At 35.9% G+C, this 27,838-nt stretch overlaps 1 protein-coding gene across 3 annotated transcripts; it reads left to right on the plus strand.

Moving 5' to 3' along the window:
- The first annotated feature begins 1,826 nt into the window (after nt 1–1,826).
- Nucleotides 1,827–27,227, plus strand: LOC126948344 (uncharacterized). Of its 3 annotated transcripts, none has more exons than XM_050780037.1 (8): nt 1,830–2,439; nt 10,052–10,196; nt 12,775–12,868; nt 19,205–19,323; nt 21,536–21,678; nt 23,766–23,963; nt 25,832–25,893; nt 26,884–26,978. In XM_050780037.1, exons 1-7 carry the CDS (start codon nt 2,429–2,431, stop codon nt 25,875–25,877), a joined length of 756 nt encoding a protein of 251 aa, XP_050635994.1. In that variant the 5' UTR covers nt 1,830–2,428; the 3' UTR covers nt 25,878–25,893; nt 26,884–26,978. The 3 variants fall into 3 exon arrangements, with proteins under 3 accessions (XP_050635992.1, XP_050635994.1, XP_050635993.1); XM_050780036.1 differs by lacking the exon at nt 26,884–26,978 and adding an exon at nt 27,034–27,117 and having other exon boundaries at nt 1,832–2,439; XM_050780035.1 differs by lacking the exons at nt 25,832–25,893; nt 26,884–26,978 and adding an exon at nt 27,034–27,227 and having other exon boundaries at nt 1,827–2,439.
- The last annotated feature ends 611 nt before the right edge of the window (nt 27,228–27,838 follow it).

Raw genomic sequence — 27,838 nt, forward strand, 5'->3', positions numbered from 1 at the left:
TTTTTTTTTTTTTTTTTTTAAACAGAGTCTTGCTCTGTCACCAGACCGGAATGCAGTAGCACCATCTCGGCTCACTGCAATCACTGACTCCCTGGTTCAGGCAATTCTCCTGCCTCAGCCTCCCGAGCAGCTGGGACTACAGGCGCCTGCCACCACGCTGGGCTAATTTTTGTATTTTTAGTAGGGATGGGGTTTCACCATGTTGGCCAGGATGGTCTCTATCTCCTGACCTCAAGAGATCTGCCCACCTTGGCCTTCCAAAGTGCTGGGATTGCAGGTATGAGTCACCGCGCCCAGCCTAATGGTGTGTTTTTCTTCAACCACATTTTGCTCCACAAAGTAGGTCCAGGTAAGTGAGGAGTTGAGAGTGTATAATAGAACACTTTAAAATATTATGAGTGCCTGGGTCCCACCCACCTTCAGATATTATTTGTTTAGTTGAGGAAGGGCCTGGACACTGAATTTTTTTAAAGCACCCAAGATAATTCTAAGCAAAGTCAGAGTTGAGTCGCTGGAGTATTACATAGCTTTTGCCTATAGCAGTTAGGAATGTGGATCAATAGTTGTGGGCTATAAAGCTAAAAAGGTAAGTTTAGTTGTGTTTTATTCATTTTTGGATAATCCTGGTCTAGAATTTTTGGACTTGGGAAAGTTCCCAGGATTCTTAAAAAAGATGAGAGTAAAGAAAATGTCTGACATTGGTTCTGTGGTTTACAGGTGCACACACACAAAGAGAGAGAGAGGAAAAGAAAGAAAAATGTCATCTCTGCCCCTATCATGGGAAAAGTATCTAGAAAGTTTAGATGTAATATTTTAGGCATTCGAAAATTTTTAAAAATTATACTAACTTAGGCCAGGCATGGTGGCTCACGCCTATAATCCCAGCACTTTGGGAGACTTAGGCAGGTGGATTACATGAGGTCAGGAGTTTGAGACCAGCCTGGCCAACAAGGTAAAAAGCCGTCTCTACTAAAAATACAAAAAAATTAGCCAGGTGTGGTGGTGGGCACTTGTAATCCCAGCTACTCAGGAGGCTGAGGCAGGAAAATTGCTTGAACCCCGGAGGCAGAGGTTGCAGTGAGCAGAGATTGCACCATTGCACTCCAGCCTGGGCAACACGAATGAAATTCCATTTAAAAAAAAAATTGTACTAATGTGGGTAGAAACAAATCAATGTATAAATCTTTAGCAAATATGTTACATTATATTTTTTGGCATAGAAGATTTTTCTGCTAAGTTTTAGCCTGAAGCATTTTGTGTGTAAAATTTAATTCCCGACAGAAACAAAGTAGAGGAGAACGTATTTTCAGTTTTTGATATGAAACACATTAATAAGGTTACTGAAACATTTTTAGTCTATAGATGGATTACTACTATAAACTAAAAATAATATACTATACTACTACTATATTATAAAAATAATATACTATACTACTAATAATATACTACTATAGAACAGAAATAAATAATAAAAAGAAACATGATGCTTTTTCCAAGATATGCAAATTACCTTGTTTTGAAACTAGATTTTGAATAAAATGGTTTCCTAAATATCTTTTTCTCTGAAGCAGTAAAGACTATGGGAGAGTTTACTATGATTTTGGCAGACAACAATTTCTTAGTACACAGAAACACAGCTACATTCTTCTATTTTTGGGAAAGGAGACATACAACTTTCAAGTTTAGAGAACATTCATTTTATCAGCTCATGAAGTTAAAAATTCACAGTGCTATCTATGTACATAGCAGACACTCAGAGTAGGATAGTTGGATCAATAAGCGAGTATGCATATACTCCTTTTTTTCCTGAAAAGTTGTAAAAAATTTGCTTTGAAATAAATAACTATTATTTATTTCTTTTTATGAACAAGGCCGAATTCCCAGTCTTCAAATCACAGGAGTTTTATTTGAGCAAACTTCAAGCAAGAATTAGATATCTTCCATTTTGCTTCTTTTCCTACAGAAGGGAAGCAGGAAATCAAATACTGGGGGATATACTGCACAAGTATAACTTCAAGAAACCCAAGTCAGTGCAAACAATTCAAAAAACAATGGAACCGAAGACAGCGAACCTTCCAGGGATGCTATGGACATTTATCCCCTCTGCTGATATTTGTTTCTGTAGTTGAGGTTCAGTTATATCACAGTTTAGACAACTCCCTAGAAACAATGATCGCTGTTAAAGCTGCTCCAGGAGCACAGGAATTCCTTTGATGAACTCTAAGAGACTGGTAACAATACCTCCTGAAGGGCCATGTTGCTAGGTAACAGCTTGTTTCCTTGGTCACAGTGAATCCATGGAAGACCCCCAAAAGAGGTTGCAGATTCTTGGTGGACAGCTCTCATATCCCCTCCAGGGAACATGATGAAAAATGTCTTCAGAAAAATAGCTTTATGAAGGCAAGAGGACTTTTTGCACCTGCAAGACATGTCTGAAAGGTAGGAAAATTAAATTAAAAGTGACCTTCGTCATGAGTTGAGCGAGAGAAAAAAGCTGAACAAATGTAGATAGTGTTACCAGATTAAATTTCCTTTAGAGACATAAAGTCATGCAGCCTGCATTACTGATTATGGTTCCTTGAGAGAGAAGCAAACTCAACTGCCACTGTCTCCCCTAATACCTGGTTACAAATGCAATGCAGTTTCTGTGATCATTGTTGTGATGGAGAGAGGTGGGCTTACTCCTTTAGTAATGGTATATCTAAGAGACATAGGACTCTTCAAGAAAGCATTTGTGATTTTCATGAGAAAAATAGGCAAGATAGCTGAAAGGAAGTATCAGTGTTTCAGTTTAAATGAAATTACTATCATAAAAATATGACTTATACCAGCTCATTAAAGCCACAAATTAGATTAAATAGAGGCCAAAACCCAATATTTGTTTCCTCACTCTTAAATTTTATAGCTGTCTGTAAGTGTTTCTCAAACATGCTGATAATTAAACAATATACAATTGGGGATTTGCAGGTTTCTTGAATTTTTTTTTATATTAGTATATAACCTGGCTCTCACTTTTTAACAACTGATATTTGCATCTTCAGTTTTCAAGATTAAGTACATCGTGGTTTCATAAAAGTGTATAAAACTTAATTATAGCTTCCATTTACTACCTATAATTAAGAAATGAATTTTGTTTAGGTAAGGGATTAGAATATCAAAGGAGTGACAGAAGTTCTATTTGTTTAGCCAACTCTGGATATCTCAGTCTCAAGATCCTTGATTTTAATATTAAAAATTAAATGTGTATTAATTTGGAGAAATTAGCATACAAAACAATAGTTTAAAATGGATAGCAGTTCTGTGCAAAATTGTAAACTTGATTTTTTTCTCTACTTGCTAAAACTCTTTTAGTACACTATAACAAAAGGTTTATTTGTTCCATATAAAATAATCTTTACTATCAGCATTGTTATTTTTCAACTAGTAAATCTTTATAAAATGATATTAGAGATAGCCTAAAGAGTTATATCCAGGATATGACTTATTTTTATTTATTTATTTTATTTTATTTTTTATTTTTGGATACACAGTTTCACTCTATCACCCAGGCTGGAGTGCAGTGGTGCAATCTGGGCTCACTGCAACCTCTGTCTCCCAGGTTCAAGAAATTCTCGTGCCTCAGCCTCCCGAGAAACTGGGACTGCAGGCCTACGCCACTGCACCTGGATAATTTTTGTATTTTTAGTAGAGACAGGTTTCACCATGTTGTCAGGCAGTTCTCGACCTTGTGAGTTCAGATAATCCACCCACCTCAGCCTCCCAAAGTGCTGGGATTACAAGGGTGAGCCACCACACCCAGCCTACACCCAGAATACCATATAAACTTTAATCTTCTAATTGTGAAAGGCAAAAGGAGGAAAGAAGGAAGGAAGGAAGGAAGGAAGGAAGGAAGGAAGGAAGGAAGGAAGGAAGGAAGGAAGGAAGGAAGGAAGGAAGGAAGGGAGGGAGGGAGGGAGGGAGGGAGGGAGGGAGGGAGGGAGGAAGGGAGAGAGGGGGAGGGAGGGAAGGAGGGAAGGAGAGAGGGAGGGGAGATAGAAAGGGAGGGAAGGAGGGAGGAAAGAAGGAAGGAAGGTAGGAAGGGAAGAAGGAAGGGAGGAAGGGAGGAAGGCAGGAAGGGAGGGAGGAAGGGAGGAAGGAAGGAGGGAAGGAAGGGAGGAAGGAAGGAGGGAAGGAAGAAAGGAAAGGAGAGAGTAAGAGAGAGGGAAGGAGAAAAGTTTCCTTGATGCCAGTATTTCTTCAATCACATTTCTGCACATCATGAAACAAGAATCTTATTCATCCCACCTTCCTAAAACACTGTCAATTTTATTTGGCATTTTATTGTTTTATTTCTGCTAGCAAGATCTACCTCAATCACATATTTTCTTTTAGTATCTATATTCTTCTAGCTCATAGTGCTGTATGTGATTAAATTTTCAAAGCTGTAACGACATAGGAAGTAGTAGATATTCCTCAAATATTGAAAATTTCACCACCTAAGCTGCAGCTATAAATGTTGTTACAATAAAGCTCTAAAAATTTCTAAATATAGTTTCATAGAGGGAACATAGAGATAGTTCAGTCTATCTTCATTGGTTCTGTTATTTGAATGTATCTTTTGCTTCTATAAATGTCAGTGTACCCACTAGTAGCTATTGAAGTTTACAAGTTTTACCTCTAGAAAAGTGTTACAGGTCTTTGTTCTTTTACTTTTGTTGTACCTTAGTTTGATGGCCTATAAATGTTTAAAGAATGTTTATGGGGCTAAAATAATAGGGACCTGCAAAATTTATAAGAATAAAAATCGGGTCACATAAAATCTGACTCATTCAGACTGAGGTAGAGAAAAAGCAATTGCAATTGTGAATTTTTCAAAATTGAAATTTATTGTTGTATGCTTTTCGAATCAACAATCTAAATCATTTAGGACACATCAGTTGAAATCCTAGGCTTTGGGATAAGTGAAATATTTTTGGAATATCTCTAAAACACCTAGCTTTACAGAATAGCTCACAGATAAATAATTATTTACTCAATTTACATGTTTACTTCCAGAAACTTAATTTAAAACTATCAGTATATAGTAATAATCTTCAAATTAAAAAATCTAGCAAATTTGCCAGTGTAGAAATTAACAACTTATAATATCAAATTTCTTCCTGACTTTATGATAGCTCTGAGAGTACTTTCAGTTATCCCATTACCATGTCTGGCATGTAAAGAGTACAATCATGACCCATTTTACAAACAGAATACAAGCATAGAGAGGACAGAAATTCTGAGTTTTAAATAGAAAGATAAAATGGTCTAAGAAATCAGAGAGGCTGAATTCATATTTCCTTTCATCCAAATTAAATGCTATAGAGTTCATAGTAATTCTATTCTAGCCCATGCCTCAGAAGTACCTGGCTTTGGCGTGATTCCACTGAATATGAGACTCTAGCTCAATATTTTTTGGAGGCAGAAGGAGGCTGAAAGATTGGAAAGTGTGTCCTTTGCTAATTGAAAAATAAAGTTGAACATGCTTTCCTTCCTTCCTTCCTAAATACAAAGCCCTCATGTTGAAGCAATGAATACAAATGGAACATTTAGAAACTGAGTCATATGCTATACTATTTCGACAACCCTACATGTCTTAAAGGAGCCCATGACCTGTGTATGATGTGTGCTCAACATATCTTTATGCAACTTAAGAGCTCAACTTCACCTTAGAAAGTGGGCCATCTGTCACTTCCTCCTTCACTCGCCTTACAAAGTTACATAATCACCAACTTGACATTTTAATTAAACAGATAGCAACCGTTGCTGCAGACAATTTATGAGGCTTATAAATTTGTGATTGTAAAGAACATTGCAATCTTCTGATGAAAGGGCTCATGAATTGATAAGTTATATTATCGTTGTTCATCCAGCAGTCTCAGCTCACTTGATCCTTTTTGTTAGCCATTCTACATCTTTTTTCAACCAAGACTAGATGGCCAATTCAGATAACGCCAGCTATTTTAAAGACACTATAAATCATGGCTGGCAAATGCTGTACAGTTTCAGCCATGGCACCTTCTCCATGGCAGCTTTATATTGGAACATTAATAAAATTAATTCCTCTTTCATAAAGGTTTAGATTTGTAATTTATGATAACTGTTTGTTCACTGCAGGCAGAAAGATTAAAAATGAGTAAACCAATATACCAACTAAACTGAATTTGTCTGGTTTTATTTTCCTTTGGAGAGGGGAGGTGGGAGCATTGAAAAAACAGTTTGATGTTATCTGGAATGGCATTCTCATAAGTTCTACTACTGAGGGCGTAACTTTTGTTTTCAGTAAATAATAACTGCTTGAATTTATATGTTCTATTAACTAGTACAATTATTTATATGTGTTTAAGTGAAGTAATTAAAATAAGAAAAATCAATATTAATGATTTTTCTTAATAACAACTGCACCCTAATAGTGATAGATCTCTTCAGTTATTTAAGGAATGACAGTAGTTATCTGCATCTTGTATGAATTCTAGTGGTTAAGATCTCTGGTCATTTACTAATGTAACTCGAGCAGGTAACCCCGTCTCTCTGTGCCTAAATTTCCTCATCTTTAAAGTAAAATAATGTTTCACTAGGTGATTGGAATGATTAAATGAGTTAAGTCATGTAAATATCTTAGTATAGTGCCTACCACATAGCAAATGTCAATAAATGTAAACTGTAGAAGTATAATTTTAGTAATAGCAACACTTGTCATTATAGCAGTAATATTACAAAACAAAACACCCTATCCCTGAGACACATTATCTCTGAATATTAAAGATACAGAACTGAGGGTCAGAGATTATGCTAAGTGCCTTGACCAGGGTCATAGCAGTCACTGTTTTTCAAATTCCTAGGGCTTGCCGGTCTTGCAGTTTTGACTTCAGTGATGTGCACATTAAGGCAGTTGTAGATGGAGAAGTTTGAGTTATATAACCTGGAAGGTACCCTATTTTTTATTTTATTTTTAAAACTAAATGATCAGAAATGATCTTGTTTTGCTGAAATTTCTCCAAAGGAGCAGATTGAAGAAAAATTCCATACGGAATTTATAATAGAAGTGACAGAACTAAGATTCTGAGAATGTCCCAGAGGTTTTTAACACAAACTCCTCCCAGCACACTGCCCTTTATCACTGTACCCTGGTGTGGTGCCTGGAGTAATATAACAATGTGAGGAAAGGATCCAGACTTTGGGGCCTCCAAGCAGATTTCACACTCAAAGACAGTCAGACTAGTCATCTATTGATTGGAATTTTCTTAGCTGAAACACAACCATTCTTCAATTCATTTTTCAGTCCATTCTGAAAAAAATGAAATGCATTGAGAGAGAGAGAAGATAGAGAGAGAGGGAGAGAGGGAAGGAAGGAGAGGGAGAGACAGAGAGAGAAACATGGTAAGGGTGTTAGCTGTCTACTTATTTGTATTACTAAAGTTTTAATTGCCTTCTATTATTAATAAATGCCTTGTCATTACCGGGATAATGCCATAAAGAGTTTTAGTTTAAACCAGAAATAAATCTAAGATGATGAAAGTAAACTAAGATGATGAGATAATTTTCACTTATACATTTAAACTTAATTTCACCTTGAAGTTGTTAAGCTTAGGCTTGCAAAACTACACAAGAATGTACAATAAAAACCCAATCAACTGGATCTTTCTTATCAAATCTTGTAATTTTGTGAACTTTATTTTCCTTGTGTCCTACTTTAAGGAGATTATATAAGCAAGATAAAACCATGTCTCATACTTTAGAGGGAGACTTCCAGGTTATTCTATTAACCCAATCCCTCATTGTGTAACCATCATTGGAGTTTGTCATCACAAGACAAAAGTCACTGAAGAAAGATTTACCCACATTCATTGTCCTTATTTTTCATATTTTATTTTGGCAGAAAATGGCTAGCATATTTCAGTAAAGACAAATGAACCCAAAAGTCAGTTAAACTTTCACTCCTGTTAATCCTCTGATATATTATTCTATTTCCCCTCAATTTTCTCTCATAATTACTGGCTAAAACTCCAGTTTTAGATGGCAGGATTTATCTGCTTTAGGAATAATAAAATTCAGAAATTTTGAGTTTGTTTCTCTAATGTTTGTTAATTTGTTTTTATAACACGATGCTTTTTGATAATTTCAAGAAGCAATATCCAAACAGTTAAATAATTGCTCAAGCGAGAAAGAAATGAGATGCATATATGTTATGATTGTTTTACATAATTAAGACCAAATTATTGACTTTTGAATTTAGTGGCAGATACAGAAACAATTTTCTTCTTGATCATATGTCACTTAAGAAAATTTAATTGGGAGGCCGAGACAGGTGGATCACGAGGTCAGGAGATCGAGATCATCCTGGCTAACACGGTGAAACCCCGTCTCTACTAAAATACAAAACAAAAAAAAAATTAGGAGGGCATGGTGCCAGGCGCCTGTAGTCCCAGCTACTCGGGAGGCTGAGGCAGGAGAATGGTGTGAACCCGGGAGGCGGAGCTTGCAGTGAGCCGAGATCGCGCCACTGCACTCCAGCCTGGGCAACAGAGCGAGACTCTGTCTCAAAAAAAAAAAAAAAAAAGAAAATTTAATGGCACAGTAATGATATTTTTAGAATATAAGGCTTTTTAAAGAACGATGCTATTTTAGAACATAATCACTGTGCTCTTCTACTATACAGGCTCAGTTAATAAGTGAAAAATGAAAGATGTTTCTACATTGTACTTCACGAAGGCAACCTTAATAAACAAGAGGCGTGTAGTTTCCTATCAGCGAAATTGCTATTAGAGTCATAATAAATGTGCTAAAAATATAGAATACTTTCTCTTAAGATTCTTGGAGACTGAAAATAGTCTACCAAGAGAAAAAAAGAGGCCGTAACTATAGAAAGACGTGGTTTCTAGTTTTACTTCACACACACAAAATATTTAGATTAAAATATTTTAAAATTATTGGCTTAACATAATGTACAGCATCAATTACAGAAAGAGAAACTTATCACTCTTTCTAAGGAGAAAGGGAAAAGTGTAAGAATAACAATGAATAATAAACCAGAGAATTAGTATAAAATATATTTTACATCTCAGTGGTATAAATATAGGAATACAAGGAGAATTGGACTGTTGAAACGTGAAAGGGTTGAGTGACATTCCAAAGTGAGTAAAATTGATTAAAGAATCCGACTTCTTCAGTCGTTTGCCACTAATCTGAGGAAATATAATAGGCTTGGGGAAAATCTCGGGAAAATTTAAGTTCCAGAGTCATGCAGAGATTTTAAGAAGGGCTATACGTGCCAGATCTGCAGCTGTAGCTCTACTAGGAATGATGTTCCAACATCAACATGAGGCCTGTACTCCTTGGTATCTTATAAGTGTGTGTGTGTGTGTGTGTGTGTGTGTTTTCGTGTATACTATTAGATGCCTTTTTCTAAGACACACAGTCTATGTAGACATCCTTACCTTTGAGGGGAATTTGTCTTAAGAGACCATTAGCCATAAAAATTTGCTTAGAACTATGAAAAGAGGTAAAAATCCTTTTAAAATCTACGGTATTATCTTTCTTGTAGGGGAAAACTTTATGCTTATAGTTTGTTGTTGGTTGTGTTTTTTTGTTTGTTTGTTTGTTTTCTGTTTCTTTGTTTGTTTTTTAGACGGAGTCTCTGTTGCCCAGGCTGGCGTGCAGTGGCACTATCTCGGCTCACTGCAACCTCCACCTTTCGGGTTCAAGCAATTCTCCTGCCTCAGCCTCCCAAGTAGCTGTGATTACAGGCACACCCACCATCACACGCAGCAAATTTTTGTGTTTTTAGTAGAGACGGGGTTCCACCATGTTGGCCAGGCTAGTGTCAAACTTCTTACCTCCAGTGATCCCCCCCACCCGCCTTGGCCTCCTAAAGTGCTGGGATTACAGGTGTGAGCCACTACACCTGGCCTGTTGTCATTTTAAACAAGGATATTTACATTAAAAAACTATAAAACAGATATATATATATATATATATATATATATATATATATATATATATATGAACACTTTAAGCTTTTTATTTTACTCAGCTCCTCAGGTCAAAACACAAGTAGTCAAGAGATTTGTCCATCTAATTCATCATACTACTCTGATCCAAGTGAGACCCACACTGGGTCAGCTCCATCAAGGAAAAGAACATTCCACCCACGTTTGGATTCTGGAATATCATCCTTGGTAAATATTTTTAATTAACTCTTTACCTGATGATAAGTTTATAGAACATATTTTATTTGATATTCAACATTTTAAAATAAGTGTATTAGCTGTTTACCCCTACCCTTGTAATTGTGAGAGGAGAAATGAAAGGTTGACACTCTCAGTCCCAATTCAAAGAGTAAAAAAGAAAGAAGTTCGATTGGAGGAAGGAAGATCAAAAAGGAGGAGAAGATGAGTAGAAAAAATAATGACCATTAAAACCAAAATGGCCCTCCTTCCTTTCTTCTGCTGAGTGCAAATTCTGTCTCTAGTCTGAGATTTACTTTCCTTACTTTCTGGAATGTCCTTTGTCTGCAAGATACATTTTTCTTTTCTCTCAAACTCACCACTTCTAAGACATTCTAAGCCATCTAACTGGAACCATACATGCCTCTTTCCCCTTCCCTTCATACATAATTATTCCAGGCATCCCACTGGCTTAAGGTGAGTTATTCAAATGTCTACCTACCAAATTACAGAGAATTAGTTTTTCAAGCACAATTGTCATGTTTTATTCAATTTTGTATCCCCAGTGTTTAATGGAGTGCCTGACATATAATGTGGTAAAATATATATTTTTGAATAAAATGTGATGAAGCATGCTAGCATCAAAAAATATTTATTGAGGAATACATTAATCAATTGGCCCATCAGAATTTAAAAAAAGAAAAATTGCAGGGCAGGACACAAATATTCGTTCTTCCTTTAGGAAGGAACAACTGTCACACAGCTGCACCACCCTGACAACCTTACATAGCACTAAATAAAAACATGCAGCGGCTCATTTTCCTACAATGTCAGAAGTTCCAAAGTCAACCACTTAGCTCCTTAAAAACAAACAGGTTTTTGTACAAAAGTAGATGCCTGGTGAAAAATGAAAACTTTCCTCTCAAATACAACTTTAGCTTAGAACAATTTTTCTTTTCCCAGCACAAGCCTCATAAAATAGAACAGAGTCAATGGGTATGGCAGTCCTAGGGAACTTAACTTCCAAGAAATTTTTATTCTATAATAGAAGCAAGAAAAGAAAAATTCCAAATGCACATAAGGTGTTGGGAAAGAGGCTTCCATAACTATATAAGCCGAACAGCTAAGAGTAGAAAAGATAATAGAAAAGATAAGGAATAGTTAAACACGTGTACAAACAAACTCAGAATATTTAGTTTAAAAAATGTTAAGTATTTGGAACAAATACTCTGTTTTTAGAACAGAATTTGGCACAAATACTCAGTTCTTTAGAACAGAATTTGGCAAGTGCTGCCCCCAAAATAAGTTGGGCTATATTCCTTAATCATCTAAAATGTTTTGTGTTTATTGTTTTCCGAAAAGAATAGTACAAAAGGATGAGTTCATTCCCTGAAAGCACGTTGGCAAATCCTCAGAATATCTCCAAGAATTGCTCAACCATAAGTTAACTTTTTAGTGTTACTGATAAGAAGGTAGACAGCTTTTGTTACTAGTTCTATTTTTAAAATGAAGATATTGGGATATTTGTTGGAGCAAGGCCAAGGTCTTTCAGTGAGTAAGTAATGCAGCTAAAACATTAAAGTTAAATTATTCTTAAAAAGCCAGCTCTTCTCAAATTATTTTGGGGCAGCACTTGCCAAATTCTGTTCTAAAGAACAGAGTATTTGTTCCAAATACTTAACATTTTTTAAACTAAATATTCTGAGTTTGTTTGTACACGTGTTTAACTTTGGCTAACAGAAGAATGAATCTATGGTGTAAATATTTAACATAATATTCTTTTCAAGTAATATGCCTTTTGTTCGTGTTAACCTTGAAATAATCACAAGTTATATAAAACACTGGGATTTTGATTGATTACAACCTCAATGTTAGTAAACAATTAAAATTGCCCCAAATATGATCTTGGTACATGTTCTAGTCAGTAACATACTGTCCAGAACAAGATGGCTATACCTGAAATATTTCATTCAGTTTGAACTACACATTTTGAGAGCAATGTAAATAAGTTGAAACTCTTTCCAAGAATAACCACCAAAACATTTACTAATTTATAGACAATTATCTACCAGTAATAATTGAATGACTTAGGAAGAGAATGACAACTATTATTAAACATTTAAAACAGTAATCATATGTGGAGGGATTCTCTGTGTAGCCTTAAAAAGACATAACTCGTACAATTGGAGCAAGTTAGACGGATTATATAATAAACAGAGTCCATGTAATGAAGATATCTTAACAATTAGAACTGTTATAAATGGAATGAGACTGCTCATGAGATATTCAAAAATATTAAAGAATGATTTATATAAATTGGGCTAAAGGGGATCATGAACTGGGTACATATATTTATTCATGCTGTCATTTACCATCAAATGTAAATCAGTTGCAGGTGTTGAGGATGCAAAGTTGAATAAGAACACATAATTTAGATTCCATAAGATGATTTCCATGAGCACGCCATTAGATATTTGGAGTTCAATTTGGCTAAGTGTTTGGCATGGATTTACACTACTTTTACACACAGAAGTAAATGAACTACGTATTGCCAGATGATATAGTATTTCTCTTTTCTCTTGTTTTAAAGCTTCCATCAGATTCTTGTAAGTACCTCACTTGGAACAAGGTAGAACAACATGACATTCAAGGAAGTCAACTGCGTTGCCCAAGAGTAAGAGAAGGTAAAAGAATAAATGTGTACCTTTCTCGTGCACATCCTCTGAGTAGAATTTTTTGTGGATTAAAAGACATTACTTGAAGAAAAAAAAAAAGGACATCATTTGGAGGTAATTTTCCTTTTTCAAGACCATAGAATTGTTGATATGTGAAGCCACCTTTGAAAGCATATTCTTATAACTGATTATATAAATAACTAACATTCAGTATTAATATTGGAAAAAGATTGAAAGATAAAGAAGAACCTGTCACTGACTATCCAGAATAACCACTGTGACTTTTATTTCCATTTACTCTTTTATTGTAAAATATATACATACATATATATATGTATTTTTTTATTTCTTCTTGTTTTTCTCACTTAACAGAATGATATTGTCAGCATTTCTTCCATGCCATTAAACATTACCCAAAACATACTTTTTAAAGCTTGCATAACTTTCCATCATATCATTAAATGTATTTAACCAATAATCTTTGTTGGAAATTTAGTTTATTTACTACTTTTTATGATAATGAATAATACTGTCATTTCAATTGATGACTTTAAGTTGACTTAATTCTATATATTTTTTTCCAACAGCATCAAAATAGAATCTAAATGTGTTAGTCAGGGTTCTCTAGAGAAATGGAACCAATAAAATACACCTCTCGCTGTCTCTCGATATTTACATCTCTCTCTATATATACATCTATATATCAAGATATATATATATAAAAAGAGATAGATAGATAGATAGATAGATAGATAGATAGATAGATAAGACTTATTATAGGAATCACATGATTATAGAGACTGAGAATTCCTACAATATGCCGTCTGTAAGCTGGAGAAACAGGGAGGCCAGTGGAATAATTTGGTCTGTATCTGAAGATCTGAAAATCGGGAGAGATGATAGTGTCACTCCATCAGGGTCTATCAGGGGCCTCAATGGGTTACATGATGCCTGCCCACATTGGTGAGGGCAAATCATTGCTCAGCCTGCTGATTCAAATGCTCATCTCTTCCAGAAATGTCCTCTCAGGCTGTGATGGATAATTTTAATTTAATGCAATGTTAAATTGATTGCATTAAAGGATAACTAGATAAACTGGTAAAGCATTATTTCTGGGGATGTCTGTAAGGGCATTTCTGGAAGAGATTAGTATTTGAATCAGTGGATTGAGTAAGGAAGATCTGCCCTCACCCAGTGTGGGTGGGCACTATCTAAGTGTTTGAGGACCTCGGGAGAGCAAAAATGCAGAGAAACAATGAATTTACTTTCTCTTTTGGAGTTGGGACACTGATCTTCTCCTGGCCTTGGACATAAGAACTCGAAGGTCTCTGGCTTTTGGACTCTAGGACTTGTATCAGCAGGCTGCCAGATTCTCAGGCATTCTCAGGCCTTCATCCTCAGACGGAGTGACACCATCAGCTCTCCGGGTTCTTAGACCTTCAGACTCAGACTGAGTTATACCACTGGCTTCATGGATTCTCCAGCCTGCAGACAGCATACGGTGGGACATCTCAGCCTCCATCATTATGTTAGCCAATTCCCATAATGACCCCCCTTTCATCTATCTATCTATCTATCTATCTATCTATCTATCTATCTATCTATCTCATATTGATTCTGTTTCTCAGGAGAACCCTGACTAATACACAGACATACCCAGGAGTAATGTTTCACCTGTTATCTGGATAGCCCTTAATTCAGTCAAGTTGATATCTAAAATTAACCATCACACTGAATAAACCAGGTAGTCTCATTTTACATTTTCACACAGCACTTTAAATTTGGTGGAATAACTATGTTTTACTATTACTATTTTATTCTATCAGGTTTTACAAGGGTAATAGTATAACAATCTGAATAACTGCCATCTGCAGTCCTTGATATACATAATGTTTGATTTCAATAAGCAGCTTTCAATAGATTATAAATTCTGTAAGAACAGAGGCCATGCATTTCTCATGTATTTTTTTGCATCCACAAAAGCCAATGAAATAATATTAGACATGATTCCTGCTTCAGTGAGTGTTTAGTCTCTAGGAAACATCAGATCTTGGCTATCTTCCATCTATATTAGCAGACTTGCAGTAATATTGTATATTGCACAATTTTACTGTTGATTTAGGAAAAGTGGCTTTAGGTCTATTCATCTGCTCATTTTCCCTCTCTGTGGACCCCCACATGATACTTATCTTCTTTCACTCAAGCTCAGTTGGCTAAGGAAGGGGAACTAAAATAGCATAATTTTCTTATACTTTGAGTAAAATATGTTCTTATGCTTTAACTCTGTCAGCTATATTTGCAGCCAAGCACTGACTCCTATTTTTAAAATATGAGTAGATAGTACTACTAGGGATAAATTAGAGTTGTCCTTTCAGGACCTTGGGAAGATTTTTTTTTTTTCCAAGAGTGAGAAATTGTGAAGAATTAGGAAGGAAGGACCCCAAGAAAAGTGGTGGCTGAATGTGTCACATGTATCAGGAGTCCTCCAGCAAAAGGAAGAGAGAGCTACGTCACCGGCTAAAGCGGGAAGGATTTAATTTAGTCCTTAAGCTTTAGTGTGTGAACAAATCATCTTGAGGTGCATGAAAAGATTCCTGGGTCCTTCTCCCACAGAATCTGTTGTAAGGGATGGGGCCCAGAATCCAGATTTGTAAAATATTATCACAGGGAATTCTGTTGTAGATGATTTAAAGCCTATATTATGAGAAACACTGGTTTAAGAGGCATGAGGAAAGGGAGAGAAGAAAGAAATTTGAATAGAAAGTGAATAGATTGATAAGTAAAAATGCTGACAGGAGTGTGTGAGTGCAGGGGCAGGTGGTTGATAATTGTGGCAGCCATAACGAGGCAAAAAGAAATCGTATTCTGAGCACAAGTGCTGGATCGGGGTTTAGAGAGAACTCCAGAAATTGGAGATGACAAGAAAACAAAATGTGAGGGTCAACTGAAAAGGAGCTTGTGCAGAGAATGTCCAAAGGTCTCCTTCTCTCCCTGACTGAAGTGGCCAGGTTATGTGCTCAGGCCATCACTCAGCAAAACCAACCCAACGTAATGACTGACCACGGTGGCCATTCATGCAGAGGACATCATTGCTCTGCAGAGATAAAAGCACATTTTCCTTCTATAGATCATTAACAACACCCAATCTCTTGTAAGTGACTAGTCATAAAAGGACCAGAGCATGATCTAGGGGATGGAAAACATACGAAAAAATCCCCTCACCTCAAACCAGGGAGAAATAGATGTCCCTCCTTCATTGCTCTTAATTTTGTTTAAGTGTGTTTTGTGACATGGAGAACAAATGCTTTTCAAAAGCACTTTGAGAAGAATTACCCTCCTTCCAGATTAGATCTGGAAACACCCATCAAAGCTACTTCGGTTTATCTCAATTGCCTCAATTGTACATTCAGGAAGAGCTCATAAGACAGGAAAGGTTATCTGGTGTGTGATAAGCAGCAATTGCCTAAGGCTTCGATTTCCAGATCAAGACTGACTTAAATTTTCACAATTAAATAAAGCAAAAGAGTAAACTGCTGGCAGAATTCTTTTAACGAATAAATTCTTTCCATTCAAAAATATCTCAGGAAGTTAATTCAGTGACTGCTATTATGTGTTACAAATCCAGTGAGGGGACAAAGGACAGGCTGAGAGGGAGCAAGTGAAAGTCAACATCCCAACTGTCAGATACTCCAGACTGTAGTTCAGCTGCTAAGATATATCTTCAATTACCAACCAAGTCTGAGAAAGAAAAAAAAAAAGAAAAATCCAATTTAATTCAACTCCTCACAGTGGAAGTGAACTTTGGCCTCCAACTTCAAAGAAAGCTTTGAAAGCTACTTTAAAAAGAAATAATTAAAAGAGCAGAAGATCAATAGCCCTCAAACAAACAATACAGGGAAGAGTCTAATAACTCTGGGTTATCTGGTACACAGAGAAAGCTGCCAAATTTGAAGTGGGGGTGGGTGAAAGACAATACAGCCTGAGGGTCTCCCTGCTCAATTAGGTGATTGCTCCAGTTTTCCACCTCCATGATTTTTAAATCCAACCACCCTCATCAATGAAGAAGAACATTTCCTAACATAAGGATATTTTACTTGTAAGTCGGTTGAAATACTGCCTCATTCTGGGTCAAAGGATTTCCTGGGTGGTAACAGCAGAGTTCATTATGAGAGAAATGACTGAAAGGGGAGGCTACACCCTGGCCTCCACCTGCCCCTGGTGTAAGAACTGATGTTTGTGTCGAAATAATAAAATATTGGACTCTCATATTGCCTTCCATAAACTCTTCACAAATGAACTTAATACTTTTTATCATAGTCCACAAAAGCACACAGGCCACAAAAGCAAAGTTTGTTTTTGATGTCCTCAGTGTCCTTTTTCTTTATTGTTTTACCTTTGAAATGAGGGTAGTCACCCATTCCAGAAAAACAGAGTGGGAAAAGTGCTTGCAAATGGTACCAGGTGTGACTCATAGAAATACACCATGATAGAGCTGGTAGGAAATCAAAGTAATTTAGTGTAGGGTTGCTTTCAGGGGCCTGGTTGACACCATATCAGAGTGAAGTTTGCCTGGGGAAGCACAATAGAGAGTGTAGGGGCCTATGGCAATAAAAAAACCTATATTATCCTTAAAGTACTAGAAACCAGTATTTTTATAAAGCACCATGCATGCCAAACCAACATGTTTTCTCACCAAATTCAGTTTATGGTCAGCACTTGATTCAGGCCTTCCCCCTATTCTTTGCAGACATGAAAAACTGAAGATCAGGATATTAAAATTAGTCATCTGGAGTCCCACATTTATCTACCAGCTAACTCCAGACTGGAAACAGGACATTCTTTCCCTAACCCTCAAAGTTTTGTGCAAACCTTATTTGGAGGATGATAATGTTGGAAAATAGTGAGAAATGAGTTCGGAAATGGAAGTTGAGATAAGACTATGGAAAACCTTATCTGACAAGCTAGGATTTGTAGGCAAGAAGAAGTTTCCGAAATGTTTTGAGTAGTGAGTCCTGGGGTAAAAGCTGTGTTTCAGGAAGGTTGTATGGTAATGTGTGTCATTTATATTGGAGGAGAGAACATCACAAGCAAGAAGATTCAAGAGAAAGTAATTACAGTTTAAGTAGGAAGACATGAGAACCTGGACATTGAAAAGGAAGGGACAGATCCTCAAAGGGAAAACTGCTAGGATAAGGTGACTAACCGAATTGAGACACAAAAGAGAAAGAAAATCAGGAATGACTTCACAATTCCCAAAGAGAAAATTATATGAAGATTAAATCACTATAATAGAGATTGTTCTCACTTGAATGGGCTAGAAATATTTATGTATGGTTAAAAGTTAACTGTAGGCCAGTAGTGGTGGCTCAAGTCTGTAATTCCAGCACTTTGGGAGGCTGAGGTGGGCAGATCACGAGGTCAGGAATTCGAGACCAGCCTGACCAACATGGTGAAACCCCGTCAGGAGATCGAGACCATCCTGGCTAACACAGTGAAACCTCGTCTCTACTAAAAAAATACAAAAAAAAAACAAAACAAAACACTAGCCGGGCGAGGTGGTGGGCACCTGTAGTCCCAGCTACTCGGGAGGCTGAGGCAGGAGAAGGGCATAAACCCAGGAGGCGGAGCTTGCAGTGAGCTGAGATCCAGCCACTGCACCCCAGCCTAGGCGACAGAGCAAGACTCCGTCTCAAAAAAAAAAAAAAAGAACAATTTAAATAATCTATAACCTAATAACCTTATAACCTGTATTATAGCCTTAATATAGTTTTTAAAAAACTTTCCTTTGCTTTTTAAGCAAAGAAGATGAAAAAGAAAGTTGCTGATTTGTTTCATATTTCCCCTTTTTTGTATCACTCATCTTGTTTTGAGAGGGCTCGGTAGTAAGCCCTTCACACACATCCACAGGCTCCTATAGCAGAAGGATAATGAGAAAACTGAGTGGTTTAGATATTTAATAGCCATATTTTGATTAATTTATTATTGTCATAACTGTGAATCTGATTTAATGTTGTCAAATAAGAGGTATAGCTCAATTTTCCTTAGAAGATATGAGAGGAAAGTTAGTTGGCAAAATTTAAAAAAATGATTTTCAACTATTAGAAAATGAAAAATTTGGTGAAGTCCTGGATCTTTCCCTGTCTCCAATCTTTCCCCCAACCAGGTTAGGGAGACAGGAGTGGGTTAAATCATTTTATTACTGCTCACACTGTGTGGGTCAAATCATACTTTCCCTAGTTGTGATATCCAGTGGGAGTTTCAAACAACTGGCCAAATAGCAAGTGAAAGTGCCAGTCCTGCCCCCTAAACATACTTCCAAAATCTTACCTTGTGGTTCTTATCTAGGACCCTCTGAAGAAGAGCAACTTTTCAGACAGGTAGAGTGTACCTTGCCCCCAAGGAAAAGAGTTCTTGAAAAAAACAAATGGGAAACATGGCTACAAGAAAACTGGGAAGACTGCAGGGTAAGAGCTTTTATTTTTATTTTTTTTAAAGCCTATTTATCCATTGATTAAATTGTGACATCTTTTTTTTTTTTTTTTTTTTTTTTTTTAAGGGCATAAATAACACAACTTTTAGCATGTCTTCACAGCTTTCTGTAAAACTCCCGGTGTTTGGGCTTCTCTGTTTCTCTTTCCCCCTTCTTTTCATCATAATATGTTACATATTTTCTAACCTTCATTTTAACCTGATATTGCTGAACTCTGAGAAGAAGTTTAAAATATTTGAGAAGAACAAAATTGTTAATAATAAAAAAAAGTCAAATGTTGGACAATAATCCATATCAATGAGTTTATGATGCAATCTGGAATCCTTTGAACAATGCATCAGGATGAAACTTTTGAGCAGCCAGCTCAAACAAAGCTATGCTGGAAGAAATCAAATTTTTCCTCAGTGAGGGAACCGGATTTTCATTTCTAGTTGCTGAAAATCACCCTGCTGACTAAGCCACTAGCATTGAAACTTCCCCTGCAGTTAGTCAACCTGACCACTACAAATCTGTGGGGTTGCGACTCAAGCTTCTAACTCCAGTTGGATCAAGTCATGCTTAGGCAGAGGACTGAAGATTTAACTGGGACAAGTGCTTCTGGAAATAAAAAAATAAGTCAACTTCCTCACAACAGAGTGAGAGGCTAATATTTTTGTATATTAAAGGGATAAAATTATGCTTGAAAAGTTTAAGAAGTCTTCTAGAAATGAAACAGAGCCTAAAACTCCTTGTTGAGGACTCCTGACGCCTCCTTTGCTTCACAGACTTATATACCATAGAATTAAGAAATTAGGGAATGAGAAGGAGCTTCACAGAGGATCTGGTTTAAATTTCTTATTTTCAGAAAGGAAAAGGAAGTCCAGGAAGAGAACTGACTTGCTCAAAGTTATGCAATTTTTCAGGGAAAGATAAGAAAATAGAATACCATGTCCCAGTATGGTTCTTTCCTTTCAAATTAAAGTTATTAATATATAATGAATGGTTACAATCTAGTACAAATGTAAACAACATACCCCCTTATTTATTTAAAAAATTTAAACAATACACCTAAGGCTTTGACATCCATTCCCAGTCTCTCTTTAGGAGTAGTCATTTTGGTGTTTATATTCATTCCTTCTTTATACTTGCAATTTTAACCTTGGGTATACTTTAAAGTCAATGGAGCCTTTCTAATAAACTATCATGGAAGAATTAATTATCCTTTCAATAACTATACTGTAAGAGAATGGCTAAATAAACTCTTAACTATCATAGAAAACTTAGTTGGGAAATAGTGTTAAATTTTTTTAAAAACTTTTCTGAGGAGATGATTTTAGTGTATAGGCGATACACATAAACTTTTATCATTTCTCAAGTTTTATTTTAAAATAAAGACTTTGTATGCTTTTGGAAAATAAATTTTCGTGTATCACATTTTATAAAGTATAATATCTAAAAATATCAAGATGTTACTAATCTTCCTAAATATAATGTCTGTATTTCCTTAAAAACAGCAAATTATTTGGCCTCGAATTTTTAAAAAAGGGATTGTCATTCTATTCAATATTTTGATTGACAGAAATTGATGGCAAAATATGGAAATAAAAAAATTAAGTTGACTTTTAGGAATGCAGTTTAGAAGAGCAATGCAACCACTGAGAGTGGTAGCAATGTATTTTACACCAAAGTTGACTGCTGTTTAAAGTGAAAATAAAATATTCACTATCTTTGAAGCACACCAAGTCATTTTTAGATATATATCTCTAGTTACGTTAAACAAAATCATAGTTTTCGTCTTCCAAATTATGTTATCTTACTCTAAAAATTTTATAAATGTGATTTCTGAGAATTTCCAAGTGAGGCTAATGATTACTGATCATGTAAAGCAGTCAGAAGTTTATCCCTTCTATTCTACACCCCTAGAAAATCTCAGAATCTGCTTAAGAATCCTGTCCTTCTTCCTCCATACACCCGTGGAACCCTCCCAAACCCTGTATACTGCTCAGTAATTCTGATCAAGATCTTCACCCTCCCTAACTTGAAAATTGCTACAACATAATTGTGTTTGGATGTATGAGTACTCTGGAAGACAAAAAAAAAAAAAAGGTTAAAAACTACTGGTATAATTAATATACACAATACATTTTAAATGAATAACTAAAGCTGACAAAAGCCTTACTTTTTTCTTTTTATTTGTTTTTCCTCAGAATTTGAACATTCCATTTCAGGATTTGGGGGATCCTTACCAAGTTGAAAATTTTAACAGAATTCTTAGAAGACTAATTCGAGTTGAAACCCTCTGGTTAGTGGATAATTCACTGGTGGACTTAAGTGCCATAAGATTGCCAAGGTATCTGCTCTGTAGCATGTCTAGTTAACAGGTTAAAGTTAAGTCTTCTCTATTTGGATATGTGTGATCATTGGCTGCACCTGGCCCCATGTGGTCAGGTCTTAAAGGTGACACTTTGTACTGAAGTGGCACATACAGCAAGGCCAAAAGAGAAATTTATATATCAAAATGTCATACTTTAGAGGGAAACATCTGTTTTTTTCAAATTAATATTTTATTACCAATTTTTAGGAAAGTTATTTGTATGAGTAGAAAAATTTGCCATTTTCATTGTGATGTAAACTAGAAAATGCAATTACATGACATATACATTATGGTTTAAGAAATTAATTTTTAGTTAGTCATGTTTATTGAACACCTATGGGGAAAGACTTTACAAGGTAGTTGACAATAGTAGCCTGTAGGGTAACATTCTGTTATTGGAGCGGAGGCTGGTTATCAGATTAAGGACAGAAATAAACTAAAAATAAAAAATATATAGAGACTCTTTGGTTTCTCAAGGATTCCAAAGTCATATTGTTAAACATAATCTCTTTCTACTCAGGGATTGCTAGGGAACCCTTTTTACAGGGAGCTGCTATTTGCTTCAGCAGGCAGAATGGGTAGGTGGAGTGAGCTTTGGTGGCAATGAGAGGGGCCAACAGAGCTCCTCAGGAGTGAATTAGATGAAGGAAATTGAGCATCCACAAAAAGGAAGGGTAATTTCTAGAGCAGGTTAAGATACAATTCTGAGCATTGGCTGAGAGAAGGTCACAGAAAGAGGTCATGATAGCTGTACACAAGAGGGAAACAGTCTGGCAGACAGGAAGTGCCAAGACAGAGAAAGTTGTGTCACCACCCACCTGCTTTGCCCCCCTTCTCTCCCCTAACATTTCCTATCGACTGGGGCAATCTGTGGTGTGGTGAATCTGAGATACTGAAAGGATAAAAGGATACCTATGAAAAAGTGGGAGCATGACTGGTAAACAAGAAAATAACAGATTTCAGAGGAGAATGGGGAGAGAGGCACGGGGGTAGGAACTTCTTGGGCTGGTTTTTCAATGAGAAATTGTCATAGTACTGAAGTGCTCCTGAAGTCTGTATGAATTCTGGAAATAAGCAGAAGCCAAAAGTTATCAAAGATAAGATGAGATCTATATAAAATATACATATGGAGAGGGACTGAAAGGAAAGAACAAAAATAAAAATAATAGATGCCAAAAAATTACAATGAAATCTAGGTGGTTCAAAGGGATTTTTTTTCCCTAATGTTTCTGTGTTGCAGTTCTCTCTTTACAGTACCCTGTTTCCTGTTAGCAATCACCATTTACCAAGTGTCTTTGTGGGGCCCAAGGCCCATAAATATATACCCTGTATTTATCTCATAATATTAAATCCTAACTTATACATAAAGGAAGTTTTCCTTAAGGCAAGATGTCAGTGACAGATTTTGAATTATTTTCTCTATTCACCCAGTCTTGTACAGTTATAGTTTTAAGGCAAACACATTGAGAAGCATTATCTATCAGGAAAATGTATACATTTAAATGCCTAATACATTTTACTGTTTCTAAGGATACTTTAGTTTTCTTTTATATTAAAAATGCCTCCTTTCTGATTTAAAATGCTATTTTCTCAATATAGAGGTTTTTAAATTACAGAAAGGTAGTAAGAAAAATAACTATAATCTCACTACTTAGAAACAGTATTTTTCACAAGTTGTTGTTTTTGTGTGTGTCCACTTTTATATTGCTGAGATGATATGCAGCTATTCATCCTTTTATTTAAGACATATCAAGAATCCACCATGGGCCAAGTCAGGTACCAAGCACATTCACTGGAAAAGAAAACAGATTCCTGTGCTCCACAAACCTATGGCCTCATGTATCTTGCTTATTTTCTCTTAATATTCTAATATAAATATTTCTAATTTTCTTAGGAAACTATATTTGTCACATAGTTTGTATGTGACCATCATGACAGTAACATCACTGTTACTGTATTGAGGGGTTATTGCCTACATAAGGCATGCTAGTCCTATGTTAGATTTGGTAGTTAACCATTCTCTTTAGGAGACAAGTAACAAGATGTTTCTCTTTTGTATCCAGCTGCAGAATTTTAAATATGAGCAAAAACCATCTCATGTCTTTCAAACAATTACCAAAGATACCTCAGATACAGCATTTATCCTTGGCCAAAAACCACATTGAGACTCTTATTGGACTTTCCAGTTTACGTTGCACTCCACTGGAATCCCTTATTCTTAAGAGGAACCCTTGTGAGTTCCACCAAAATTACAGGAAGCGGTAAGGCCCCAGACACCCTAAGTCACCTTTTGCACTTCATTGAATATTACACTTTTAACTATATTTTAAAATATTGTTCCTCTCTTGCTCAAATTTACCCAGCAAATAGTTATAGAATCTGCACTATGTTGAACACTTCATGCTTCTGATCTCGTCTAAAGACTTTTGAACTGATCTTTCTTTATCTTTTTAAAAATTTATCTTAATACACTCTTTTCTCTTGGTTAATTTATAGTTGCTATACAGATTTTTAGGCTCCTTCTGTAATGACTTTACCTATACAAAGATGTTTAATTTTAGACTTTCAAATTCCACACATTTTCTCCCACATGCTTAATAGATATGACGTCTTTTAAAAAATTATACATATATATATTTTATTAAGTTGCATGTGACAACTTTATAAATGGTTTATTCTCTGGTATTACTTTCACTCTTTGGGCCCCAGGGCCAACATTAAGTGAATACAAAGAATTCAGTGTACTCCAGTGGTCGAAAGAGCTCAAAAACCTGCCAAGAAGAAACCATTTTTATTACTTTGTCACAACTGAGAACATTCCCAATGATAGTAATGGAATGTAAACATTGAAGTGTGCACCCAGTAATATGCCCATCTATTTGTCTCCAGCTAATTCCCAGTACCACTAATTATTGTGCTTATGGGAATTAAAAGGATAAAAACAAGCAAATGAATTCTACAGCCTGTATTTGTATCCATGACTGAGGTCATCTCCCCTCCCAGGCAAATCTGTCAAACAAAGAGTTAGATCATCTCCAGGGTCTATTTCTATTCTACGATTACAATCTTTTGCTTACCTTCATTTCAGTAAAAGACATAGTTTTCACCATCTTCCTTCCTCACACTGCTCTTTTCCCATGAACAGCAACTGTATCCTAGAAGCCTATATGAGGTGAGATTCTTCAATGCCTCATGTACAATGAAAATTTGTCAAAACAGAAATTCTAATCTCTGTTGTTACATAAATCTCATTACTGCAGTTGTCTCCCCTATGACTGTAGTCTGGAAGCAAAATTTCATGTCTGTGATAATAGATTCTTAAATTGCTTTCACGTAACAGTGAAAACTAGCAGCACAGTTGCTATAATATTGAGCTAATATTTAACCATAATAATATTTGGAGGTTTAAAATTATATTTCCTATAATCAGAGGAGGTTTAGCTGGACATTTCAACATCATTCATAAGAAAGCACATTCCTAGTCATAAGGTTAATTTAATAGTATTGTATTTCAGTTTTGTTAATTCATATGTGGGGTTTTATAAAGCATTTTGGTCCCAACTCAGCCTCTTACCTCTCTTCAAAGAATGCCTTACAATAATAGTATTAAGATGAATTGTCTGAAATCGGATATGCCCTGAGGTCTTACTATAATTCTGTCTACAAAATTCATGATGTGGTATAGAGTTATGTAGGAATGAGGGATATAATGTGGTTCTTCTGGTTTTCCAGTATTAACTCTATTGGATTGAGTCCAAGGTATATATATGCTGACTTTCAAGTTAGAAAAAGCCAGGTTATATTAACTTAGGTAGTGCAGGGTTGTGTTGAACAGAATGATGGAGTCATTTTAAAGTGCAAGGAAAAGGTTTAAGCATCCACTTATGCTAAGGAACTAAGCTGGAGTCAGAAGTTCACTCAAATATGGGTTCAGTCACCCAGCCAAAAATCTGCACCTTGAAGATTATAATAGCTTTAATTTTGTCACGGGGTATCTGTGTTGAGGATTTGGGCCAGAGCTTCAGGTGACTCTTTTTACACACCATGCTCAGAATTATTTAAATTACAAGCTTTTCTTGACCATTATCACCTAGAATTGTGACTGCTTTCCCTTCCTCCTTTGTTTCAGATCCTCCAATAAGAAGACAGCACAATTCAAAAGAGAAAGGACTTAATAATAGAACTAATAGTGTAAGTCCCAGTAGGTTAGAAGGTGGCCCCATTTCCGGGACACCTACAGGCAAACTTCTGTCTCATTCTCCCGGAGTCAAACATTATATTAGTTCATTATTGCTTGACTTAAAAAAAAAAAAAATCCGTGGCTAGAAATTCTTGCCAGCTAAGTATTAATTTTGAAGCCAGAAGACATAGATTTTAATATTTGCTTCGTCACCTACAGGCCTTATGATTTGGATAAGTTATTTTAAATGAGGGATAAAAACCAATCTGACAGAGTTGTTGTGAGGATTAAAAGAGATGCACAGGAAGCAATTAATGTTAAGAAAATCATGTAGCCAATGGGGGCTTTCAAGGAGGTCAGCACCATCATTAGTTGACTTGGCATATCTGCTAAGAGGTTTCCATATCTTTCATGCAGGCAAATTCAAATGCCATAGATTCCCCCCAGCCTGAGACCTCAGAATTCCCAGATCTAGAAAAGCTGTCATTCTAAAGAAAATGCTGCTTTTTAATGCCGCTAGTATATGATCACTGTTAACTGGATTGAACTGAAGGATCTGTTTCTGAACATAGAAGTGACTCCCTGAATTTGAAATACGAGCTTTAGAAGTGCTCTCTTTCAGGAAAAAAATAACAGCACAATATTATTTCCCACTCCCTCTTCTATATTTATCAGCCAGAAGAATTCTTCTTTAACTATCACTGAGTATCGTGGGCTTACTTTACTTTCTTTCTCTTTCTAAACTTTTAACTTTATAATGAGCACATATATCATGATCTCATTCTGTCTCTCATGGTTAGTTGGCTAAATCCACTCATTGATTTTTTTTCCCTTATAAGACTGTAAAAACTGGAATGAAATTCTCTTATAAAAACAGATTGTAGACAGTCCCACTTCTCTGATCAATATTTACCACCTGCTGAAAGATCTATTAGATCCCTGAAAGGGCAAGCTATGGCAATATCATCAGGTCAACTAAAATGAGTAATATTTTATTTTAGCTCCACTGCAAAGATAAAGAACACAGAATGAAGTGATAGCCATTCATCTTCCTTATAACAATAGCAAAGTCCATTCACTTATAAAGAGAATAAGTGAAATAAAATGCTTTTGTTCAATATAGTGTTTCTTTTTTTAAACTTTTGCTTTAGAGTATTCTCCTGTTTGCCAAACTTAAAAATGCTGGATGGAATCTTGAAGCTACCAGAAGATTGCTCATCACCAGAAACCAATATTTTTTCAAAAATATGTCTTGTATCCTAATGGAGTCTGTATAGAAAGAAAGCAATCATCATTGCTGCTAATAGCTAATAAACACAGGAAATGCATGATTAAATATTGCAGTTTATTTCGTATCTTTTTGCTTTTCTAAATCAAGGTAGGAAAATATTTTCTGTAAAGGACCAGATGGTAAATATTTCAGGCTTTCTGGATCATATGGTCTGTGTCACAACTACTCAACCCTGCCATTGTAGTGCAAAAGCAGTCATTGATAATATGTAAATGTATGGGTGTGTCTGTGTCTCAATAAAACTTTATATACAGAATGATGTGGCAGGCTGTAGTTTACTGATCTCTGCTCTAAATTTTAATGTCACATGGTTGATTGCACTACTCTTCACCAATATCCATGTGCTTTCCTTGGAAGAGGTATATGATTCCCTCACTATTGAAGTCAGTTATGTCAAGCAACTTGCTTTGAGCAGTGAAATATAAATGAATGTGATATAGGTCACTTGCAGGCAGAAATTTTGAGAAAGTTTGTGCTTTGTCACACTTTCTTTCCTTGTGCCATACCAGTGGGCAAATTTCCAGATCAAGGCCTATCTGCCTAGCTTCTGAGGTAAACTGGCATGGAGCAGAGCCACAGTCATTCTATAAAAGATGGATAGTTAGAGAGTAAACCTCTGTTATCATTTGATGTTGCACCATAGCCTACCCTCTCCCTACTAAAAC

Source organism: Macaca thibetana, chromosome 2 (assembly GCF_024542745.1).
Source record: "Macaca thibetana thibetana isolate TM-01 chromosome 2, ASM2454274v1, whole genome shotgun sequence".
Taxonomy (NCBI): domain Eukaryota; kingdom Metazoa; phylum Chordata; class Mammalia; order Primates; family Cercopithecidae; genus Macaca; species Macaca thibetana.